The sequence below is a fragment of the Pelecanus crispus genome, chromosome 2, assembly GCF_030463565.1.
Source record: "Pelecanus crispus isolate bPelCri1 chromosome 2, bPelCri1.pri, whole genome shotgun sequence".
In the NCBI taxonomy this organism is placed as follows: domain Eukaryota; kingdom Metazoa; phylum Chordata; class Aves; order Pelecaniformes; family Pelecanidae; genus Pelecanus; species Pelecanus crispus.
Window position 1 is genome coordinate 56456560 of NC_134644.1, and position 25753 is coordinate 56482312.

General features: G+C 46.1%; 1 protein-coding gene across 2 annotated transcripts in view; it reads left to right on the top strand.

The window, feature by feature from the left end:
* Nucleotides 1-25753, top strand: part of PDE1C (phosphodiesterase 1C) — a 339787-nt gene that overhangs the window by 248999 nt on the left and 65035 nt on the right. For both annotated transcript variants that reach the window (XM_075704881.1, XM_075704880.1), the window contains 3 exons: nucleotides 2276-2416; nucleotides 15150-15250; nucleotides 17018-17146. In XM_075704881.1, the coding sequence (XP_075560996.1) occupies nucleotides 2276-2416; nucleotides 15150-15250; nucleotides 17018-17146 (371 nt within the window). The remainder of the gene's footprint in view (nucleotides 1-2275; nucleotides 2417-15149; nucleotides 15251-17017; nucleotides 17147-25753) is intronic.

Genomic DNA, 25753 nt, shown 5'->3' on the forward strand with positions numbered 1-25753 from the left:
TGGGAAATATTAAATTTGATCCTGTGGGAATGATGGTGTCATTCTCCTGAGATTCATAGGACTCTCAAGCATGCAGGTAAAAAAGGAGAGCTTGAATTCAAATTCATCAAAAGAAGCATGGCCAGCACCTCCCAGTTGAGGGAGGTGATTCTCCCCTTCTACTCCACTCTGGTGAGACCCCACCTGGAGTACTGCATCGAGCTCTGGAGCCCGCAACACAGGAAATACATGGACCTGTGGGAGCTGGTCCAGAGGAGGGCCACGAAAATTATTGAAGGGCTGGAGCACCTCTCCTATGAAGAAAGGCTGAGAGCATTGGGGTTGTTCAGCCTGGAGAAGAGAAGGCTCCAGGGAGACCTTATTGTGGCCTTTCAGTACTTAAAGGGGCCTTGTAAGAAAGATGGGGACAAATTTTTTAGTAGGGCCTGTTGCGATAGGACAAGAGGTAATAGTTTGTCCTGGTTTTGGCTGGGATGGAGTTAATTTTCTTCCTAGTAGCTGGCATAGTGCTGTGTTTTGGATTTAGTAGGAGAAGAATGCTGATAACGTTGATGTTTTAGTTGTTGCTAAGTACTGCTTATGCTAGGTCAAGGACTTTTTCAGCTTCTCATGCTCTGCCAGGTGCACAAAAAGACTGGGAGGGGGCACAGGCAGGACAGCTGATCCAAACTGACCAAAGGGCTATTCCATAGTATATGACGTCATGCTCAGTATATAAACTGGGGGGAGTTGGCCGGGGAGCAGTGATCGCTGCTCGGGAACTGGCTGGGTATCCGTTGGTGCGTGGTAAGCAGTTGCATTGTGCATCGCTTGCTTTGTATATTCCTTTATCATTATTATTAGTAGTATTTTATCTTCCTCTGCTGTCCTATTAAACTGCCTTTATCTCAACCCATAGGTTTTACTTTTGTCTTTTCCTGATTCTCTCCCCCATCCCACCAGGGCAGGAGAGAGTGAGTGAGCAGCTGTGTGGTGCTTAGTTGCCAACTGGAGTTAAACCACGACATGGTTTTAAACTAAAAGACTGTAGATTTAGACTAGATGTAAGGAAGAAATTTTTCACGATGAGGGTGCTGAAACACTGGAACAGGTTGCCCAGAGAGCTGGTAGATGCCCCATCCCTGGAAATATTCAAGGTCAGGTTGGATGGGGCTCTGAGCAACCTGATCTAGTTGAAGCTGTCCCTGCTCATTGCAGGGGGGTTGGGCTTGATGACCTCTAAAGGTGCCTTCCAACCCAGACTATTCTGTGATTCTATGATTGTTACAGAGGTTTGCAGATGCAAATGCTACGTATCTTTCCTCCAGCTTTGAACAGACTTAAATTTGGATGGCAGAAACGTTGCTGTCAGATCCTGACCATTCTTCCCACCCAAATACTCCTCTGTCCCTTCCTCCATTGACACTTCCACTCCCTGGGGGTCCCCACTCACTTTGGCTGGAAAGCGTTTACAGATCTCTGGCTCCTGTACTTCAGGACCTGCTCATGCCCAATGAGAAAAGTTTGAAGAAGGTAACTGGTCAGAACTACATCCTCCCCTGATGTGTACCCAAGAGGAGAACAACAGTGCTCCTCTAACTGTGGAAATACAAGTGTTTAGGGTATTTGCTGTTTGAGCAGATGAAACTGGAGAACCCGTGTTGCCAGTTGCATATGTTGCAGCTGACACCACCTGCGTAATTTCCTCTCTATAAAATCCCCTGAGCTGCATTTTCTCAAGTGTGCACAGTTCTACTCTTGGAGTCAGAAAAGCATGGCAAGCCCATAGGATGGTCAGGCTGGATTTCGTCATGAAAAGCCAGACATCTGATAAATGATACTCCTCTTAGAGTATCTCAGACTTACTATATGATGTGTTTAATTAGAAAATCTTGAATGTGAATAGTAAAGCAGAGATACATTCCAGTGGGTTGTGAGGGGTACAGAGAGAGGCTTGTGGCCTAATTAGAAGTATATCTCCAGGGGCAATCAGTGAAGTGCTCTCTCTTACTTTTCATACTGCATGTGTCTTCCAGATGGCATTCTGTAGTATGCTTACTTGTGTGTGTTTATCTGTGGGAATGATTTATCCATAATGTAATCAGGGATGGGAAAGGCAGTTTGAGGAAGTAACCTGGATTCACTCTCTCTTGAGTGCCTGTTTCAGATATTTTAGCATGTTATTTATTTGTGAAGTACAAACTGCTCTTCAGGACCTCTTATCAAAATGCTCCCCTCCAAACGCTAGCCAGTAAAGGTGATTATTTTTTTTGTAATTCTGTGCTGTTTTCCTCAGATCCCCATTTCTGCCCTGGTGTCCTTTGTGGAAGCTCTGGAGGTTGGCTACAGTAAACACAAAAATCCTTATCACAACCTAATGCACGCCGCAGATGTGACACAGACGGTCCATTACCTCCTTTTCAAGACAGGCGTAGCGGTAAGTACAGGAGCTGGCATCCTGAATACATAATGAGATTACAACAATTTTGGCTTATTAAGCAGATTATGATTATCCACAGTAGAACCCATTTGCACTGTAGACAAACTTCATTTGATATGGCTGTAGTAATGAAAGTACAGATTAGGGATTATTTAGAAATAGAAGGTAGGTGAAGATATGGATAACTCTTTTAACAGTGATCTAGAAGAGGATGAATGAGAAACCCAAGCTCAGTTTTTCACTCTGCCACAGATCCCCTGGGTGATTCTGCTAACTCACTTTTCTGGGAATTCATTTCACCTAATGTGAAGAAGCAAATTGTCTAAGCTTTCTTCTTCCTTAAGGGAGCAAGGCAGTACGTCCAAAGGACAATTCATTCCACTTATCTGAGAATCACAAGAGCCATGCTCTGGAGATGCTGATCTCCATCCAGTCTCTCCAGCAAACTGGATGAACTGGCTTACATAGAAAGCTACAGACAGCTAAAGTCTGAGAGTAGTGACAGGAATGGATAGAAGGCTTGAACAAAAATACTTGGCATACTATATGTTCCCACAGTGGTTGTCAGAACAAACAACAGAAATATCTTTGAAAATGGGCTGGAGAAATTGAAGGCAGACAGATTCCAGGGTGGTGATCAGCCATTGCAGTCTGGGTTCAGCTGGGGCTTCAGAACATTGCTGGCCCCCTCAATGAGGAGAATAAATGGAAGGGAATATCTCATTCTCTTCCTCTTCTTACTCCTGGTTACTGCCACAGACAGAAAATGGAATGAAATTACTTTTAGTCCAATCCTGTGTGGCACCACTGTTCCACCTATTGTTCACTTCACCTTTTCCCAGCATCTAATTTGCCCTTGGCCCTTGCATCAGCAGAAGCATAGAGGCAAAGGTATCAGTGAAAGGGAGGTTCATCTGTTCAAGATTTTGCAGTATTCTCTCTTGTTACACCATGGCCATTCACTGGTTGCTCTCTTTGTCACTGGTACTTGAATACATGCAATGCTATTATATTGTGCTTCATTTCACTGAGTCCCTTCACTGACAGCCGTGCAGAAGCAGCCAAGGTAAGGACTTCCAGGTGCAGGGGGTCTTTGCAGTGCAGAGCACACACATGAACCCAGATCAGCAGAGGCTGAGGCTCTTAGTGCAGCTCCTGCCTTCTTGAACGCTCCCAGATCGTTCCAAGCTCCGTAACTGGGAGCTGTTAGAGAAAAGGATGAGGGAAACGCGTGGCTGCATGTGAGTCAGCCCAGCCAAATTCCACCACTGTTTCCGATGCCACGAGTACCTTAGATGGGCTGTACAAAATCACCGAAAAGTTGGCAGTCAACATGACTCATGGCAATGCTTGTGTCTCGGGCTGTATGTTGATGCTGCCTTTTTCTGTGCAGCTCAGTGGGAAACGTGCAGAAATGCAGCCGCCAGCATGTAGTGTGTGACGGAGCGTAGGACAGAGAGGTGCAAGCTACCAAGGCGTAGCGCAGCTCCTGCTATGCCTTTTAGGCCAGTTTCAACAACTGTAGAGCTGTTTACGCTGGGGAACAACCTTTTGTGCCTAGGGTCTGCTGTTCTGCAGTCCCCTAATTGCCAGAGTAATGTTGCTTTCAATTCTGAGGCCAGGCCTGGATGCTCTTCCCTGAGGAGTAACATGCTCCAGTGCCTCCTGGGAAGAAGCCCCGAGTCTGCTGTGTTGCATGTAGAGTGCACCTGTGAAACTGCCATGTAAAGACATATTTGGAAGGAGTCAGGCCCTGTGTGTCTCAAGACCTGATGCAGCCTGCGTGATTCTGGTGGAAGTTGTGTCGGTTGCTCCCGATTGTGTCTGAAGTGAACAGAAATTAGGTCAGATTTGCAACTAACACAGATGCATACTCAGCGCCTCCCGTGAGACCCTAAGTTGGTCAGTGCTGCTTTGAGGGCCATTAGTGAATGCAAAAGCACTGGAGGCTGTAGTGAGTAGGACTAGTACAACGTTGAGTAATGTGCATTGCGTTACAGTGGTGAGCAAATAGCTCCCCCTTTTCTCCTCAAGCCGTTGAAGGAGGGCAGTTTTCACTTGGGACTGCTGTGCTCGGAGAAGTGACTGGATGGAAATGGCTGCCCAAGTGCAGCAGCCCTCCTGGCCATGTCGGTTCAGAAGGGCCTTTTTCCAGCTTGCTGCTTCTCGGTCTGTTAGCAGTTTAGCTGCAAATCATCTGTGAATGAACGAGTGCTATTTCCTTCTAGCCCAAGTTGCCACGGTGCTGCATGGGGTTTCCTATTCTGTCTGTGAGCACCATAAAGCTAGGCAGGCGTTAAAAAAAGGGAGAACTGGAAGGACATGAAAATGCATGAGTAAGCGATGGGATAGTTTGGATTTTTTTTCTCTAAGAGGGAGAGGGATGATGTAGGGGGTAAAAAGGAAGAAACCACCCAAAATAAAGCCCCATAAACCAACCGAAACCAAAAAGCCCCAGTGTTTTTACTTACGTACAGAGCAAACTTGCTATGAAGTGCGTGAGGGGCACCAAGACTGTCAGTTGAGTGTGTTCCCTGGTTTGTTGCCAGCCCTGGGCTCCAGTAACCTGTGCTGGAAACGTGCCAGCGCGCTCCGTGGCTCCACGTGGGAGCAAAGGGAGTAGTGCTGTTGGTTAGAAACCAAGGTGTAAAAAGAGAGTTGCCACCATGGCCCGCTCCCTCCTGGCTGTGGGGTTCAAGACCTTAAATCCAGAGGAGCTCAGGGGCTCAGAGAAGTATTTTTTTCTGTAGAACCAGTTTGCAAGGCTCCGCTTCCATGTTTTATTCCTACCATTAAGATGAAGCTTTTTTCTCACACATCTCATGAACTAGAGATGCGATGCTGCTTCCGTGCACATTGGCAAAGAACACTCACGTTTGAATGCTCTCACACTTTGTCTTTGATCGGTAAGAGCCAGGAAGCAGGTAGGAGAGATGAGCCCATGGCTTGTATCCTCCCAAAAGGACTAGGGATGCAAGCTGGGGGAACTGACGCTCGCTCTCTCTTTTTTTTTTTTTCCCCTATAAGGCCATTGGTGTTCTGGATACCAGAAGTAGCACTAGTGAAGTGCGTGTGGGAGATAAAGAGGATGATTTTGTGCATGGTATTGGGTCAGGAAACCCATTTCCGTGTTCTGGAAGAGCAGCAGTGAGATCGAGCCCTGCGCCTTCTCTTCTGCCAGCTGCACGGGAGCAGTTCCCTCAGCCTGCCCGTGGGTGCCATGTGCCCCGGCCCCTCACCATCTGGAAGGCGCTGGTCTGGGCCCGCACCGCGTATGTCGGTGTTTCTCCTGTCCCGGGAGAGCAGAATGGGATGCAGGAGTCCGCACGCAACCTCAAAAGTACCAAATGAGAGAGGAGAGCAGTTTTTGTGTTTTAAATGGGGTTTCCATATTTTTATTGTTTTTTTCTTGTTTTTTGAATTGGTTTTTTATTGGTTTTTTGCATTGTTTCTTGGCCAATGTTGCCAAACTTCTTCCTGTCAGAACTGGAGTCTTGTGCTTGTGCAAAGGAAGAGCTGTCTGTCCATCTTGAATGTTTCCGGGGATGCTGCATCTGCCTTCTTTGCCGATCTCTTGCTTTTCTCCTGGATCGCCAGGCACTGTGTGAATGCTGCTTCATCCTTTACTAATTAGAGACTAAGAGCAGCTTTTTTTCTCCACTTTTACCTGAAATGATAAGGGTGTTTCCATACTCTTTGAGCAAGGAGAGACTTTTGAAAAGAGTTCCAAGAAGAAGTTGCAACAAAATGGTGTTAACTCAGCCAATGAACTTGCATTAAGCGTGCTTGCGCAGGGGTTTGTGTGTCCAGATCCTCAAAAGTGCATGGTACCAGACGGTATCGTGGCCAAAGCCAGTGGGTTCTGTAAATTGTAAAACCAAGTATGTAAGTGGTCTTGAGATTGCATTTAAGAAATCGAGAGTTGTAAGACGGGGTCCTTCTCGTGCTCGTGGCCGAGAGGCGCCTTTCTTGCTGGCAATAAGAAGGGGGTTTAGCTAGCGCGTACTTGTGCTACCTTTTCATTCCCGGTACCAGCGCACAAAGGAGAATCAAAACACAAGGCAATCCATTTTGGTAACACCAGGATGGCTAAATAAGCTTGCCGTTTCCCTTCCCTTCCGTTGCCTTCTGTTTGTTGCAGGAGAAGAGTCAAAGACCGCTGCGATAGAGCTGTGATCTAGAAGTTAGTTTCTTGAGTTTTAACGAGTAAATTTAGGAATGTTAAATAATAAGCACAGATGGATTGGTGGTCAATCCTCTACTATTTACTCCACTGAAAGCTCGTATGGGACACAAAGATTATGGCTTAAGCTTCCTATATGTATCTTAAATGTTACATGCATGCAGGAAATGTCACTTACCGACCCGTCGATGTCTGGTGTCAGGTACAGGATCTCTCAGGCTCAGGCAATAGCATTAACTTTGTTTAGGCCTACTTGCAGAGCATCTGCCTGGACCAAAGTGCAGTTAGTTCAAACAGCAGGAGTGCATCCCTCACACCCTTCCCCTTCCCTTCCCTCCCTTGCCCTTGCCCTTGCCCTTCCCCTTGCCCTTGTCCTTGCCCTTGCCCTTCCGCTTCCCTGTCCCTTTCCCTTCCCCATTTCCTTCCCCATTTCCTTCCCCTTTTCCTTCCCCTTCCTCTGTCCCTTTTCCCCTTTCCCCTGCCTCTTTCCCCCTGCCCTTTCCCTTTCCCTTCCCCTTCCCCTTTCCCTTCCCTTCTCCCTCCCTTCCCCTTCCCTTTCTCCTTTCTCCTTTCCCCTTTCCCCTTCCCCTTCCCCTTCCCCTTCCCCTTCCCCTTCCCCTTTTCCCCTTCCCCTTCTCCTTCCCCTTCCTCTTCCCCTTCTCTTTCCCCTTCCCCTTCGCCAGCCTTCCCCCCTTCACAGGAGTCTGCATGCAGCCTCAAATGTGCCAAATGAGAGAGGAGAGCAGGTTTTGCATTTTAAGCTGGTTTTTCTTGGTTTATTGATTGGGTTTTACTGGCGTTTGAATTGGGGTGTATTGTTTTTCTTTTTTTGTTGCATTGTTTCTTGGCCGATCTTGCCCAAGCTTCCTCCTGTCAGAACTGGAGTCCTGTGCTTCTCCAAAGGAAGAGCTGTCTGTCCATCGTGAATGTTGCCAGGGATGGAGCATGCACCTTCTTTGATGATGCGTTGCTATTCTGTGCTTGCACCCGAGGCAGGTCTGGCTTCATCTTTATGCAGCCATTGGGTAGCTGAGGCGAGAGCTAGCTGAGGAGAGCCACCCCCCCACACTGGCTTTCTCACCCTCAGACTGAAAAGATGTAACCTCCCAGCCCCACTAACCTCGGTGGCAATCCAGGGGAGTGCAATAGGCTCTGGTGGTGTCCGGTGGTCTCCATCATTCTCCGGTGGTCTCCAGCGATGTCCGGTGGTCTGTGATGGTCTGCGGCGGTGTCCAGTGATGTCCGGTGGTCTCCAGCGATGTCCGGTGGTCTGTGATGGTCTGCGGCGGTGTCCAGCGATGTCCGGTGGTGTCCGGTGGTCTCCAGCGATGTCCGGTGGTCTCCAGCGATGTCCAGCAGTGTCCAGCGGTGTGCAGCGGTCTCCGATGGTGTCCATCGGGCTCCAGGGGACTCTTCCTGGTGCTGTGGTGCTGCCAGGCAGATGATGGCAGCCCCTCTCCTCGGCCCTTCCCCCGGTCTGAGGAGAGGAGAGGAGAGGAGATGCCCCCCTTCATGAGGGGCGGGGGGTGGGGAGCGGGAAAGCAGGGCTCACGTGCAGCTTGACAGCTGGGTGATCTTCCTGCTGAGCCTGCCGGCTGTAGGTGTGGATGGTTCCCTGAGGGCTAGCGCTGGCTGCGGGGGTGTCACCGCTTGTTGGAAGCTGGCTGGGTGGAGGGTCCATGAGAGCCCCCGGGGGTCCCGCGTCGCTTTGTGCACCACGGTGTTGGAGGCAGCTGGGCCGTGGTGGGGTGGTGCCCCATGAGCGCTGTGGGAGCTGGGTCCACCTCCATGGGCTCGTCGGCCTCTGCAGGTGGATCCACGTCCATGGGCTCGTCGGCCTGTGGCGGTGGATCCACCTCCATGGGCTCGTCGGCCCCTGCAGGTGGATCCACCTCCATGGGCTCGTCGGCCTGTGGCAGTGGATCCACCTCCATGGGCTCGTCGGCCCCTGCAGGTGGATCCACCTCCATGGGCTCGTGGCTGTTGTGGGCCGGGTGAGGCTGCATGGGCTGGCCTGGCCTGCCAGAGGTGCTGCTCCTCCTGTCGGGCTGCTTGTGTTTGCCGGGCTGCGGAGGCATCCTCAGCGGTCGCAAGGCGCTCTTGTCGCTCGCCCCAGTCAGTGTGGGCCCTCTGCTCGCTTCTGCGGCTCCTCGTGTAGCAAGCACGCCTGTTGTCAGAGTGTGGGGCTGCTCAGGGAGCCGTGGGCCAGCCGCAGGGGTGGCTGCTTGCCTAACGGCAGGCTGGTGACGTCACCAACGGCCGCTGCACTGGCTGGGACGGTGGCCCACGAGGCCATGCAGGCCCCATGGCGGGGGGCCATTTTGCTCGCCAGAGAGAAAGGCTGCCCCTTGGGCAGCGGGCCTGCCCTCCAGCTGCCCTTGTGTGCCCTGGGCTGCGGCCCCCTGCTCGTGCCGGGCTGGGGTCCCCTCAAGGGTCCGGCGGCCGCAGTGTCCCGGGAGGGTGGGGGAGCCTGCGTGAGCCTCGAGCCGCTGGGCTCCCTGCAAGTGGCATGGTCCCCACAGGCGGGGGTGGCAGAGAGGGGCCGAGGGGAGGAGAGGGCCTGGCGTCCTGCGGGCTGCTGCGCAGGGGCGACGGAGGGGAGGAGTCCATTGTAGGGCCACAGAGGTCCTTGGGGCCTGGAGGTGGGGTTTCCTGAGGAGTGTGAGGAGGGGCAGGCCCGTGGGGGCTTGCTGTCCCCGGCTAGGTCTTGCCTCAGCTACCGAAGGAGTGGTTGAAGGCGAAGCCAGACGCGGCGTGGCCTTGCACCGAGAATGGCTGCGGGTCGGCCGTGAGTCTAGGCAAGCACGCAGGCCCGATTTGATCTTGGCTCCAGGCTCTGGAGGGGAGTGCTCAGGGTGGAGGGTGTGCAGGTACTTCTACTTAATGGTCAGAGGGCAGATTGTCTCTAGGATGTTTCCTTGGCCTGAGTTGATAGGTGAGTTCTCTGTATTGGAGAACGTTGTGATGTGAGCCTGCTTGTGAATACTTAGCCCGGTGCAACCGTGAGTCTCTGGGGGAGATTGACAGAAGGGCATGTCTGCCTCTCTCAGCTTGATATAGCTGATAGATTGTAGAGGTATGATCGTCCTTCCTTTTTCATCAGATTGCATTATTTCTTCTTTTGTTGGGTACCATTTTAGGTTTTCAAGACTTGGCTAATTTTTCTGGAGTCAAGTTACTTAATAAATCATTCGGGACAGTTGCTATTGGAGTGAATTCACTGTGGTTCTTCAAGAACTTCTTCCTGAATATAAAACTGGGTTTGAGTCATTGGGAATACAGGAGAAGAAGAAGATATTGCACAAGTACCAGGGGGATCTCTGACTTTCTAATCCCACTGGTAACCCTGGAAGTGAGAGCTGAATTTGCCTGCCTCTTCACCATATGTCAATAATAATATTAATATTTATAAAGCCTATGTATTCAGTGCTATGCTTTAGCACAGTTTCACAGCAACGTGTAGACGTTTGAAAGCAGCGCAGCCTCTTCTCTTACCTCATTTCTTCTTTGAGATTGTAAGCTGTATTTTCTTAGATGTAAAGAAGAGGAAACTATTTCAGTTGATTTGCTTTTCCTCTGCTTTTATATACCCTGTGTCTTTGATAGAAAGGTGTTAGCCCATATGAAAGATAGTTCGCTCTGAAGGTGTGTCATGTAAAGCCTTAACAGGTTTTTGTGCAGTATTAGCAGCATTAAATATAGTCCAGTGATCCCTCAGTGGAAACTCTTCTTGCCAACAGTTTCTGGGGACTACTTAGCCAGGTGTGCTGGTTTTGGCTGGGATAGAATTAATTTTCTTCACAGTAGCTAGCGTGGGGCTACGTTTTGGATTTCTGCTGAAATCGGTGCTATGCAGCATGCAGACCGCAGCACCATAACACGTTGTGTAGACTTCGAAGCCAACTGCAGAAACAAAGTGCGAAAACTGGTCAGAGCAAAAAGTAACAGATGTGTGTATCCCAGGCTCCAATCTGCCTGAGAAGCAAAACCCAGAAATGGATAAGTATCTATCTTCAGTTCTGTCTGTAACGTGTTTCAGCCTTGTCTCAACCTGGCAGCGAATACACATACCTGCCATCCTCTAGCGTAATGTCTTCTGAGATTTTCTCTCGTGCATTACGTATGTCCAGTCCTATTGTCTCTGTCCGTGCGCCTTTCCAAGTCACCTGCTAATCGCGCTGCCTGATGTTTGAAGTGACACACAAGAACTCTCCAGTATTAAAATGCTTTCTTTTTTAATGTCTCTGAAGTATTTTTCGTCTCTGTTTCAGAGGCAAGAATGTTCTGAAACATGTGCAGAGGTCAGAGAATGTGCATATTCCAGATTCACATCTATAAAGGGAAGGTAGAATTTGTGTGCTTGTGAGCGCACTTATGTGCTGGCACTGAAGTCAGCGACTCATTCGCCTGAGCTGAGCCCTTTGCTTTTGTATTCCTACTGTAATAAGCCACGCAGAAAGTATCCCGTACAGATCGTTATGATGGAGTTGCACTCCAGAGGATGTAGTGAAGTGTCTGCTGTTTCCCAGGAATAGTCCCAAACACTAATTGTTTCCACAGGCAAATGGTATGTGGCATTTGGTTTAGGATCTAATGTAGCACAATAAGAAACCACTGTTGTGCTACCAGGAAGAAGGGAGTCGTAACACTGTGTGCCAACAGTGGCATTTCAGCTTTCCTTCCCTTATTAGAATGCTTTTTTTGACTTTGTTTTTTCTTTTTTTTCAAATTTTTCTGTTTCCACCCTGCCTCCCCTGAAAGATACAGTGCATCTCAATGTGCATAGATTAATGTAGTTTGAAAATGAGCTCTAGAGGTCATCGATTGTAACCTCCTGCTCGCAGCAGGGATAGCTTCTAATATGCATAGTATGTTCACAAATGGTAAAGAAAGGTAGGGGACATTTTCCTGTTTCCAGAATTTGCTCCCATCAATATCTGATCCTTACTCTAGCATGCATAGTTGTTCAGTTCATCACTTTCACAATATTTATGCGAGGAACTTGGACATGCTGGAAGGTAAGACTTTGGTTTCAGAAGGCACGTTGGGGCCATTGGTTTAATTATTTACTGGGATGAAGACAAAGACTTGTGAAAAAATCATACAATAAAATAGAAAAAAACCCTAAATTATCTTGTTAACTAGTTATTTGCAATGTGGAAAAAGTACTTGTTTTCAAATTCACGTAGTCTGTTTAGTGGTAATTTGTTCTAGCCTCAAAGGGAAGAAACAACTCTCTGATTTATCATTACATGGTTCATTTGCCTTTGTCATGCTCCCTGTTATTTACAAGCTCTCTCAACAGTTTTGTTCCAGGCTTATTTTTTCTTCTATTTTCTTTTCAATTAAAAAAATGTTCTTTCCCTCTAATCATACTCAGTGCCTGAAATCTCTTTAGTTTTCCTGTTACTTTCTTCCTCAGGATCATGCCTGGGAATGAATTCATTATACTTTACGGTATGAACTAGAATATTTTGGGTTCTGTCATAGACATAACGTTGAAGGAGAATTTGGAATTACTCTGATGTTTATCTCTTAGAGGATTGGTATACAAGCATGATGTGTAGGAACAACATCCAAAAGCTGACACGCTTCTTGCTCATTTCATTCTTTCCTTTATTTAACTGTGTTGTTCAGCTGTGATTATTGCTTTATTCGGTATCATTTTTTGGTGTGATTTGTTTGTGAATCCAGACAATACGGTGCAAAAGGTAAAGCTTAAGAGTTCTTTCTCTGATAGTGTCAAGAAGTACAGGAGAATATGTTCTACAGCAGACCTGTAAAACTGCAGAAGTGCAGGACTTGTGTCACATTTATTTGTACCAAAGGGAAGTCAGATCCTCCTCTCCTCTAGACTATTGTGACTGATAAGCAGATCATCCTGAGTTCTGAAAATGATAACTACTATAGAATAAAAGACCCTAAACTCTAGGGAAGGAAACAAGCTAATTATTGCTGTCTTTGCTTTGTAGCATTTTCTTGGAAATGCATCCATTTGTTGTGTTAGCTTTGGAAACACTGCTCTTTCCTCTTCCTTTTCCTTTCTGTATGCATCAGTCCTTTTGTTTACATGCCAATGACTTGCCTTAGTAGCTAATTCTTCATATTTCTTGTATGTTTGTAAGAGGCAATCATGCCTCCTTACCCTTTTTTTGTTTCTGCTCTGGAAGCCAATACTTGTTCTTTCATGCCTTCTTCCCTGGCCATCCCCCACCCCCTATCACTGCAGAAAGTTTGGAGGTTTTGTTCTGGATTGTTTTTGTCAACCCTTTAGTAATGAAAAACATTCACATTTCCTCGCTCTTTTCACCTGCAACAGTGTCCTGCTGGTTTCTCAATAGTTCTTGATGGCTTTGTTCTTTAAAACTAGCTCTCTGCTCCCAAGATGAAGTCCATCACTGACTAGTGAAAGGTAATACCACCGCTTAGATGGAGATTGCATCCATTCTCTGCAGGCTCTTTGCCATCCTGTTTGCTTTTCCTTGCAAGGTTGTAGCCGAAAAAAGGGACTAAAAGGTTCCAATTACTTACCTGCTATTTCCCTCCTGTTACTCACAAGCCTATTTTGACTTTGTGCTACTTACACTGATTTATTTATTACCCACAGTGCACAACTGTAATCCAGTCTGTATTCTGAGTGGTCTTCCTCAAATGCTGTTAGGTTATTTAATACCTCTCCTCAGGTGTATTACCTACATTACTCAAACTTGTTGAACAAGTGATAGTTTGATAGGGCATGCAAGTTTGCACTTTTCCAGTATGTGTCTTAAGAGATGAGGTAGGAGACCTCAAGCACAGAGCTCATTGCCTTAGTGATGTTTTATGACTTGGGTCATAAGATCCTGTTGGAGCGGCACTTGTTGGATGATGCCCAGAAGGTCTGAAGTGGATGCATTAGACTAACTGGGCATGTCCCACAGTAGTTCTGCATGCATAATGTAGGCTTGCTCTGCCTGTTCTTGAGTGCTCGTGCCTGATTTTTTTCTATCCTTTGCAATCTCTTCTTTTGGGGAATGGCAAAACATGATTGAGGAATTGAAGTCCAGATCTAGACATGTAGCCTGGAAACCGTAGTTCCTTTTTTCCCCATTGCAGTTGCCAGAAGTTGTTGCTTGAAAGTTGAAATCATGTTCTTCATCAGCTGTACAGCATTCCTTATTCACAAGTCACACCTGGAAACAGAAACGTCACAGATTTCTCCACCATCAGTGCTGTCCATTCCTGTCCTGGACCAATTGTGTAGAAATGAGAAAATAGTTTAGTTTCTGTGTCTGCTCATTTCTTGATCTCTTCCCCCTCCTCTCTCTCTCTCTCTCCCCCCAACAAAAACAACAAAAAATGAAGAGCTACCTTGATTATGGTCAGTGGCATCGTGCAAAATGTCTTTAGCCACTATTTTCATACTGCATCTTTAATGTAAGGAGATGTTTAATACTGAGACTTGCTTCATTCTTCATTGGTTATGCAGAGATGGCTGTGAAAGACAGGAGAAGAACTGGACAGGTCACTGTGTGCAGAGCCTCACAGGTATCCATGCTTCCCCTGCACGTGGTTAACAGACCAGCGGTGGCCCCTGAGCTATAGTAGATGTCTAGAATAGCTTTATGAAACCATACTGCCTTTACTGGGCTTTGAATTAAAAGGCAGTTCATACATGAACGTCTGTCAAAACATTTGCAGGTTGACTGTGAGCTGTTACAAAAATATTTGGCGACCACTGCGGTAAAGGTTTTCTCTAAATGTAATACATTTAAGCATTTCATACCAATATTTACAGCATCTAGAGCCTTTGTCTCTGATGCTCTTGATGTTAACAGCGCTCCTTGTGTGCTACCAGTGGAAAACCAGACATAAAGTGATTGATTGACTCGGAGGAAAATTATTAGAAGCATCTGAGTCATTTGGAAATTTAAGTCAAAAGTGACTTAAGCATTGAAAAAAATAAGGCTTCGACTAGGCAATTAGGAAAAAAAAAACCAACCTCAGAGCTTTCTTAAATGTTTCTACAAATAATAAATAAACAACAAGACGTACATCTTGTGAGGTTGTGTTCCCTGTTCTCATGGTTCAGTGATTGACAAAGACTTTTAGTTACTGGAAATGAGTGACATTCTTCTGTATTTGAGGCTCTGGTACCCAGGTCAGCTGAGCTGAAAATACATACCCTGGTGGTATGTGCATGCCTGCACATGTGTCATCAAATTTGACTTGAAGAACCTTGATTTTCTTGAGGTTTCCCTCTCTCTCTTCCTCACACATTGCTCTTTAAGGAGGGCACGTTTCCCCTTGCTCTGCCTTAAGCCTTATTAGCTCCTGAAACTATTTTGCTGAAGTTCAATTTATTTAGATGAAGCTTCAGGAAAAACACTGGTTCAGCTTTTGTGTATCACCCAAAGAAGTTTGCTTTAAAACAGCTGGCAGGCTGCAGTGGAAAGGCAATGATGTGCAGTGCTGACTGTCAGCAGGGGATAACTTGCCTTAAAAGACAAAAGCCTTAATGCCTGGGAAAATGGCAGCTTATCTGATTACTCTGTAATCTCTTTTCAGCACTGGCTGACAGAGCTGGAGATCTTCGCTATGATCTTCGCAGCTGCCATCCATGACTATGAACACACTGGAACCACCAACAACTTTCACATCCAGACACGGTGAGGCCACTGTAGATCATGATGAAGGGCTGGGAAATTGAGGGGGAAACCTTTGGAGAATAACAGCACAGCCACCTAGAAAAGTGCAGGAGCTTTTGCTTTCCTCCTTTCAAGGAGGAAAGTTCACTTCCTTAGGTTGCATTTAATTTTCTCTTGCTCAACCGTTTACAAAGAAATGCATGTATTCTAGCTTCCTAAGCATTGTTTCATATTAATAATCAGGAAAAAGGAAGGTCCCAAAATATTTCTTTGTAAAGTTGCCAAAGACAAACTGCTGTACAGAGTGATGTATTTTGATGAAGCTATAGGTTTGGAGGAGATACTATAATTAAACAGTATTTTTCTCCTTGTTAAATTTGAAGAATCAAACATTAACTGCCTGAATCAAGACTTGAACAATATCTGTATTCATCAGTGAACACCAACACTACACCTACTATTTTTACTTTAGTGCAAAACCACACCTGCAGCAAGGGGATATGGTTACTATTACCTGTTCAGTGATATCATTTTTAAAAGCTTTGTAAATTGCTAGACAGTAATTAGCCAAACTGGACTGGACCGGCATATTTTTTGAACTCAGAATCTTCTCTAAGACTTTTGGGTTGGTGGAAGAGAGAAGGAGAAGGTGATGATGATGTCAGCAAAATTCAGAAGCATGCAAAGATTGTGAAGTCTCTAGTTAGAGTGCTAACTGGGCATCTAACGCCTGTGTATTATTTTGATCATGGGAGGGTACTGGTAGCAATGCCAAAGTGTCGAGATGTCCTCGACTGACACTGCACACTTGGGCATTTCTAAAATGCATTGCATCTTACCCTAAATTAGATGTCTGGAGTACGTTAGGTGAATCATGCTGTGTATCACAGATATATAAAGGTTGCTAGTATAAATCACACACATGCTCAGGAAAGCTTGGGAACGTAGATGGAAGTTTCTGTCTCTGTTCTGGGCCAAGCCACACTCCACTTCTTACCGCTTCATGCATGCAAGAATTAGGGATCTGGTGTATTTCTCAAATACTTGCAGAAGAATTCAAGGAAGGACAGTTGTAGTTTCATTTCTGTAACACTGAACATCAGAGGGTGTAAAGTGTCAGGGGAGAAAAATATATACTGCTCTCTGGGAAGCAGAACTGAGTGGGGACTGTAAGAAATCATACTCACTCTCTGTTACCATCGACTTCCAGCAAGAACTTTGTCTTCAGAGCAGTTTAGCAATTCATGAATCTCAGATCTATGCCCTGGAGCTTTTAATAAGGCGTGAAGTACCTTTGATCTTACTCTACTGGCAATTGCCCTTCTGGACAGCATAGTCTAGCGCACAGATGACAGAAAGCAGTTCAGTTATATCTTGCTTACAGCCAGTTTGCTGTTCTGGAAACAATATTGGGACACATCTTGCATTTGCCTACTTGGGTACAGTCAGGCTTTAGTATGAGAGCAACATACACAAGAGCTGGAAAAGAGCCTCATGATTCAACTCTAAATTTATGTGTATCTCAGAGCTCTCAGCATTTTTTTTAAGTGTGTAACAAAAAGACTAGGTGAGTCTCGGCTGATGAAATAGATTTTGTGGTGAATTTTGATCTTTAGTTTTATTTTCCTGAATAACAGCAATGAACAAAGTCTTGCAAGTGCTCTTCAAATGCTCGTATCTGTGCTATAGAGCTAATCTCTGTAGCTGATCAAAGGAAAACTTCTGAATGTGAGACTCTTCAGACAGGGAAGAAACATAACCTTTCCTATGTTTTCTTTTAAATGCTAGGTCAGACTCAGCCATTCTGTATAATGACCGGTCTGTGCTTGAAAATCACCACGTTAGTGCGGCGTATCGTCTTTTGCAAGATGATGAAGAGATGAATATTTTATCTAATCTCTCAAAGGATGACTGGAGGTAAAAATGAACATGGTGGCTGCCTAGGAACATTGCAGCATCACCATAGACTGTCATTACCTTGTTTGAATGGCAATATACATTACTGTATATTGCATATGAGTATTTCTATTGCTACTAGAAAAAGATCTTTTAAAGGTGTTTGTCTTGTTTATTTCTGCTTTTGGTTCTCACCTCTGGTAGTGAGACTAGACTTCATGACAATGGATTAGAATATACAGATTGGCTTCCATCTAATTTCTAAGTCTTACAGATACACCCTTTATACACATCCATTTGTAATTGAGTGCGGAGGTAACCTGCTATTTCTTCATCCTAAAGCATAAACATAACCTTTATCTTCTTTGACACTGCCTGCCTAGAAATTATAAATGAGACTTAATGCAAAAAAGAATCCAGTCCAAGGAGCATAAATCAGTGTACTACATATTCCAAGGTGATGTAAGAAGCTGTAATTTAAAATAAGCTTCATGAAACATATGATTTGTGTGCCAAAATCAACCCATGATTTGCTTTCTAATAGCAGACAGTTCACAATGATGAGGGCTGTCTGGTTTTATGGGGTTTTTTGAACTCCAAGGGGTGGTACTTTAGAAATAGCCCAGTGTGCTAGATAGAGAGAATCCTGCTCCATGGTCTTTCTCATGGGATGGGACACAACTTGTAGGATCTTACAGGATGCACAGTGCCTCCTGCGTACACTTAAATGTGGTATAGTGCTGAGCAGTCATTTCATCTTATTTTAATATAAACGTGGGGAAATGAGCCCTTCTCTGGGGCCTGGCTTCTAGCAAGCTGGTGAGTAAAGGCTTTGCTTGCTAATCTGTTTAGCCTGAATTTCTGATTTATTTCAAGTTGTGGACAGTGATGTGATCCTATAGCTGAACACCAGGAATAAAACTCAGGAACTTAAAGTGGCTGATTCCAATCAATGTGAGTGTTGTGGAGGAGTGGCCTGAGAAATCCTATCCCCCAATACAGAAAATAGTCTCATGGTGGGCAGCAAGCAGGAACTTAAAAAAAAAAAAACTGCATTGAGGTGTCAAAAATCTAATTTTTTTTTTTTTTTAGCTACAGCTGGTAATGCCTTGTCAAATATTGGCAGCAAATTACTGCTTCCTTTTATGTTGCTGGGGGAAACACAAGAAACTAACTCACTAGAAACAGCAGCCTTAGAGCCACTGTCTGCAAGGAACAGTGGAGCAGCTAGCTAAGTATGCTTCATTGCATAGATACTGTCTTTAGGAAAATGGTCTGCTTTGGAGCTTTAAACTGGTTTTGCTTGAATCAAAGCTAGCTTCAGATACCTCTCATTGATTCTGTAGTGTCAACATGTGTGTTCTGTTGAGGCAATATGTTTAGACCCAAAGTTTCAAAGATTAACCCATCTCTTAAGAAATACTGTAACTGCCTGGGCAAAAATATTGAGTGGTTTGGATTGCTTATTTGTCCTCTCTCAAGTGGGGCTTTATTATTTTGTAGCTGCTGATCAAGCAGCAGCTGCAGAATAAAGGCCATTATCTGGATGTGCTCTAATACCAAAACATTGTGATTTGTGTGTGCTTTTGCTTTTGACTGCCAGTTTGAAATCTCATAGGCAAACATTTGGGAAGCACTGGAAACATCATCTGACTTCACCAGGATCTGAGGTGTTGAGAAAAAAAGCAGGAAGCTCAGAGTTCCCCAAGCTGGCACGCAAAAATAGGCCCCTCAGTATTGAAGGATGTTTTAGGAAACTATTCAAGTGTGTCCAAATTTAACTTTATTTTTGTAGACAGACCTGATAAATCTCTCTCAGCAAAAGGCCCAAGTGATGGTTTTTGGAAAGCAAATTCTTAAGTGTCTTTCTGAGCTGAGCTCTCACTCCTTTTTTCACATTACTAGTAAGAGAAAATCTGATGGTCAGTGGATTTTGCAACCCTAGATGTCTATGTGGATTTTATCACTTTTGTGGTATTCAGTCATCTAGTTAGGGAATGTATTTTCAAGAAAGAAATGTAGAAAACTAGAGCTACATTTTACTGTTGGAAAATTAATGAGCACAGGTTTTGTATGGATGAGGCTGAAAGAGATCTTTTGGGCTATGGTCAAGGAGAAAACAGTTGAATGCTCCCTAGGACTTAAACTACACTTTTTTTTCCTCCATTTAAAAAAACCTCTGGTGCTTGTTAAATATTTGAAAATCAGTTGAGTTGCCTCATTTCATGAATCCCATTTGTGCAAGTCATCAACAAGTAAATGAAGAAAGTACAACAAAACCAGATCACAGTGAATTGAGAAAATAAACTGCAAAGTGAAGAGATGCTTTCCAAGATACTGTTATAGATGTCTTTTCTGGCACTGTATTTCATTGTTAATAATTTCCATGTGCTTTATTGAAACAGAGTATGTTTAGCGCAAGCCCTTTACTGTCAAGTACAGGATTAAAAAGGCATCTGGAAAATGTTTAGCTCCTTAACTCTGTATTGGAGTACAGCTTTGGGAAGTAACCTTTAAGCAGCAATACTGACTTTGTCAGTAAAGCTGCTTGGGGTTTTGTCCCTCAGATAATTCTGAGCCCTCCTTGTCAATCTGTGTTATTCTTTTTGAGATTGCAGTGAGAAACCTTGAATGTTTTTTGACTGAAGACAACTTTGGTCAGAGCCTTCTTTTGTACATAATAGCGTGCTCATGGTTGCATAATCACACTCTTCTCTTGTAAAAGTTTGTTTCTATGCATTCAGGATGGGCACATGCATATTCTGAGTGTTATAGCCTTAGTGAGAATCAGCCATTGAAAATGTTGCCTTGAATGTAGGGGATTTCCTATTCATTTCCATGAGAATAAAGGACTGAGACTTCAGCTGGACAAAATGAGCAAAATACCTCACTTGAGGAGATCTTACTGTTGGTTTCTAGCATAGGGATTAAGTGACCTAAAATGGCCTTTTTTCTGTCCCTTTCCCATGAGTGCAAGGGAATGTGAGTCCTTCACTAGGATACAGCTCTAAGGTGGACACTGATATGGAACAAAGACACATCCAACAAAGTATCCAACAAAATGATGTAATGTTCTGTGAGGCAGGAAAGGTAAAACGATGAAGTAGGTATTCTAAAGAGGAAATGAAGCTATTTGCCAGATGGATCAATGCAAGGCTTGGAAGTATTGAGACGTAAAGTCAGCCAGAGTCTCTCTGGGCACTGAGTAGTAAGGATGCTGTAAACCTGTGCTTGCTCATGGGACTGTGCCAGGTACCATGTTTACACGGGAATCATCTGCAGGACATGAGTTAGCAAACAAAAAATCCAAGCTGTGACATTGGCCACAGGATGAAATATTATTCAGCATATGACAGCAGTAAAGCAGGAAATTAACTTGAGGTTTCCCTCTTCTCCAATTGCTTTTCCTGACGCTGTTCCCTGACAGCCTGCTCTCTCGACCAAATTGTTCCTTTCCCTAATTGTGCAGGGGTTATTCAAAGGCGAGTTCTCTTAGAATTTGTTTTCAAATTTGGTAACTTGTAACTTTTTCTCCGTGGTAGGTGATCGGTGGGAGAATGGGACGTCTGCCTGGCTCCTGGCGTCTGGCCTTAGGGAAACGTAGCATGAGAGAAGACACCTGCAAGTGTAATGGGAAATCTTAAAATCGCTAGTTAGTCAGCCAAGCAGCACAGCCAGGTCTATGAAAAGACTCTGAGGCCACAAGGGATCTTCAGTTGAGGGGACCTGCAAGAGAAACCATTCCCAAGTCCTAGCAGAGCTGTGACACTCTCGGTAGCGACCACTTTCACGTGACTAGGTTTTTGTTGTCACAAAGAGTGATCTGAAAGAGCATGAATGAGAAACCCAGGCTGAGTTTTTCACTCTGCCGCAGATCTCCTGGGTGATTCTGCTACCTCACTTTTCTGGGAATTCATTTCACCTAATGCGAAGCAGCAAATTGTCTAAGCTTTCTTCTTCCTTAAGGGAGCAAGGCAGTACTTCCAAAGGACAATTCCTTCCACTTCTCTGAGGATCCCAAGAGCCACCTGGAGCCTCAGATGGAGATGCTCCTGTGGATCAGCCTCTGGAGATGCTGATCTCCATGCGGTCTCTAGAGCGAGCCAGGTGAAGTGGCCTACCTAGAAAGCTACAGACAGCTAAAGTCTGAGAGTAGTGACAGGAATGGATAGAAGGCTTAAACAAAACTACTTAGCAGGCAGCATGTTCCCACAGTGGCTGTCAGAAGAAACAACAGAAAGGTCTTTGAAGATGGACTGGAGCAATTGAAGGCAGACAGATTCCAGGGTGGTGATCAGCCTTTGCATTTTGGGTTCAGCTGGGGCTTCAGAAAGTTGTTTGAGGCTCTTAGTGCGGCTCCTGCCTTCTTGAACACCCCCTGACCATTCCAAGCTCTGTAACTGGGAGCTGTTAGAGAAAAGGATGAGGGAAACGCGTGGTTGCATGTGAGTCAGCCCAGCCAAATTCCACCACTGTTTCCGATGCCATGAGCACCTTAGATGGGCTGTACAAAATCACCGAAAAGTTGGCAGTCAACATGACTCATGGCAATGCTTGTGTCTCCCGCTGTATGTTGATGCTGCCTTTTTCTGTGCAGCTCAGTGGGAAACGTGCAGAAATGCAGCCGCCAGCATGTAGTGTGTGACGGAGCGTAGGACAGAGAGGTGCAAGCTACCAAGGCGTAGCGCAGCTCCTGCTATGCCTTTTAGGCCAGTTTCAACAACTGTAGAGCTGTTTACGCTGGGGAACAACCTTTTGTGCCTAGGGTCTGCTGTTCTGCAGTCCCCTAATTGCCAGAGTAATGTTGCTTTCAATTCTGAGGCCAGGCCTGGATGCTCTTCCCTGAGGAGTAACATGCTCCAGTGCCTCCTGGGAAGACGCCCCGAGTCTGCTGTGTTGCATGTAGAGTGCACCTGTGAAACTGCCATGTAAAGACATATTTGGAAGGAGTCAGGCCCTGTGTGTCTCAAGACCTGATGCAGCCTGCGTGATTCTGGTGGAAGTTGTGTCGGTTGCTCCCGATTGTGTCTGAAGTGAACAGGAATTAGGTCAGATTTGCAACTAACACAGATGCATACTCAGCGCCTCCCGTGAGACCCTAAGTTGGTCAGTGCTGCTTTGAGGGCCATTAGTGAATGCAAAAGCACTGGAGGCTGTAGTGAGTAGGACTAGTACAACGTTGAGTAATGTGCATTGCGTTACAGTGGTGAGCAAATAGCTCCCCCTTTTCTCCTCAAGCCGTTGAAGGAGGGCAGTTTTCACTTGGGACTGCTGTGCTCGGAGAAGTGACTGGATGGAAATGGCTGCCCAAGTGCAGCAGCCCTCCTGGCCATGTCGGTTCAGAAGGGCCTTTTTCCAGCTTGCTGCTTCTCGGTCTGTTAGCAGTTTAGCTGCAAATCATCTGTGAATGAACGAGTGCTATTTCCTTCTAGCCCAAGTTGCCACGGTGCTGCATGGGGTTTCCTATTCTGTCTGTGAGCACCATAAAGCTAGGCAGGCGTTAAAAAAAGGGAGAACTGGAAGGACATGAAAATGCATGAGTAAGCGATGGGATAGTTTGGATTTTTTTTCTCTAAGAGGGAGAGGGATGATGTAGGGGGTAAAAAGGAAGAAACCACCCAAAATAAAGCCCCATAAACCAACCGAAACCAAAAAGCCCCAGTGTTTTTACTTACGTACAGAGCAAACTTGCTATGAAGTGCGTGAGGGGCACCAAGACTGTCAGTTGAGTGTGTTCCCTGGTTTGTTGCCAGCCCTGGGCTCCAGTAACCTGTGCTGGAAACGTGCCAGCGCGCTCCGTGGCTCCACGTGGGAGCAAAGGGAGTAGTGCTGTTGGTTAGAAACCAAGGTGTAAAAAGAGAGTTGCCACCATGGCCCGCTCCCTCCTGGCTGTGGGGTTCAAGACCTTAAATCCAGAGGAGCTCAGGGGCTCAGAGAAGTATTTTTTTCTGTAGAACCAGTTTGCAAGGCTCCGCTTCCATGTTTTATTCCTACCATTAAGATGAAGCTTTTTTCTCACACATCTCATGAACTAGAGATGCGATGCTGCTTCCGTGCACATTGGCAAAGAACACTCACGTTTGAATGCTCTCACACTTTGTCTTTGATCGGTAAGAGCCAGGAAGCAGGTAGGAGAGATGAGCCCATGGCTTGTATCCTCCCAAAAGGACTAGGGATGCAAGCTGGGGGAACTGACGCTCGCTCTCTCTTTTTTTTTTTTTCCCCTATAAGGCCATTGGTGTTCTGGATACCAGAAGTAGCACTAGTGAAGTGCGTGTGGGAGATAAAGAGGATGATTTTGTGCATGGTATTGGGTCAGGAAACCCATTTCCGTGTTCTGGAAGAGCAGCAGTGAGATCGAGCCCTGCGCCTTCTCTTCTGCCAGCTGCACGGGAGCAGTTCCCTCAGCCTGCCCGTGGGTGCCATGTGCCCCGGCCCCTCACCATGTGGAAGGCGCTGGTCTGGGCCCGCACCGCGTATGTCGGTGTTTCTCCTGTCCCGGGGAGAGCAGAATGGGACGCAGGAGTCCGCACGCAACCTCAAAAGTACCAAATGAGAGAGGAGAGCAGTTTTTGTGTTTTAAATGGGGTTTCCATATTTTTATTGTTTTTTTCTTGTTTTTTGAATTGGTTTTTTATTGGTTTTTTGCATTGTTTCTTGGCCAATGTTGCCAAACTTCTTCCTGTCAGAACTGGAGTCTTGTGCTTGTGCAAAGGAAGAGCTGTCTGTCCATCTTGAATGTTTCCGGGGATGCTGCATCTGCCTTCTTTGCCGATCTCTTGCTTTTCTCCTGGATCGCCAGGCACTGTGTGAATGCTGCTTCATCCTTTACTAATTAGAGACTAAGAGCAGCTTTTTTTCTCCACTTTTACCTGAAATGATAAGGGTGTTTCCATACTCTTTGAGCAAGGAGAGACTTTTGAAAAGAGTTCCAAGAAGAAGTTGCAACAAAATGGTGTTAACTCAGCCAATGAACTTGCATTAAGCGTGCTTGCGCAGGGGTTTGTGTGTCCAGATCCTCAAAAGTGCATGGTACCAGACGGTATCGTGGCCAAAGCCAGTGGGTTCTGTAAATTGTAAAACCAAGTATGTAAGTGGTCTTGAGATTGCATTTAAGAAATCGAGAGTTGTAAGACGGGGTCCTTCTCGTGCTCGTGGCCGAGAGGCGCCTTTCTTGCTGGCAATAAGAAGGGGGTTTAGCTAGCGCGTACTTGTGCTACCTTTTCATTCCCGGTACCAGCGCACAAAGGAGAATCAAAACACAAGGCAATCCATTTTGGTAACACCAGGATGGCTAAATAAGCTTGCCGTTTCCCTTCCCTTCCGTTGCCTTCTGTTTGTTGCAGGAGAAGAGTCAAAGACCGCTGCGATAGAGCTGTGATCTAGAAGTTAGTTTCTTGAGTTTTAACGAGTAAATTTAGGAATGTTAAATAATAAGCACAGATGGATTGGTGGTCAATCCTCTACTATTTACTCCACTGAAAGCTCGTATGGGACACAAAGATTATGGCTTAAGCTTCCTATATGTATCTTAAATGTTACATGCATGCAGGAAATGTCACTTACCGACCCGTCGATGTCTGGTGTCAGGTACAGGATCTCTCAGGCTCAGGCAATAGCATTAACTTTGTTTAGGCCTACTTGCAGAGCATCTGCCTGGACCAAAGTGCAGTTAGTTCAAACAGCAGGAGTGCATCCCTCACACCCTTCCCCTTCCCTTCCCTCCCTTGCCCTTGCCCTTGCCCTTCCCCTTGCCCTTGTCCTTGCCCTTGCCCTTCCGCTTCCCTGTCCCTTTCCCTTCCCCATTTCCTTCCCCATTTCCTTCCCCTTTTCCTTCCCCTTCCTCTGTCCCTTTTCCCCTTTCCCCTGCCTCTTTCCCCCTGCCCTTTCCCTTTCCCTTCCCCTTCCCCTTTCCCTTCCCTTCTCCCTCCCTTCCCCTTCCCTTTCTCCTTTCCCCTTCCCCTTCCCCTTCCGCTTTTCCCCTTCCCCTTCCCGTTCCCCTTTTCCCCTTCCCCTTCTCCTTCCCCTTCCTCTTCCCCTTCCCTTTCCCCTTCCCCTTCGCCAGCCTTCCCCCCTTCACAGGGGTCTGCATGCAGCCTCAAATGTGCCAAATGAGAGAGGAGAGCAGGTTTTGCATTTTAAGCTGGTTTTTCTTGGTTTATTGATTGGGTTTTACTGGCGTTTGAATTGGGGTGTATTGTTTTTCTTTTTTTGTTGCATTGTTTCTTGGCCGATCTTGCCCAAGCTTCCTCCTGTCAGAACTGGAGTCCTGTGCTTCTCCAAAGGAAGAGCTGTCTGTCCATCGTGAATGTTGCCAGGGATGGAGCATGCACCTTCTTTGATGATGCGTTGCTATTCTGTGCTTGCACCCGAGGCAGGTCTGGCTTCATCTTTATGCAGCCATTGGGTAGCTGAGGCGAGAGCTAGCTGAGGAGAGCCACCCCCCCACACTGGCTTTCTCACCCTCAGACTGAAAAGATGTAACCCCCCAGCCCCACTAACCTCGGTGGCGATCCAGGGGAGTGCAATAGGCTCTGGTGGTGTCCGGTGGTCTCCATCATTCTCCGGTGGTCTCCAGCGATGTCCGGTGGTCTGTGATGGTCTGCGGCGGTGTCCAGCGATGTCCGG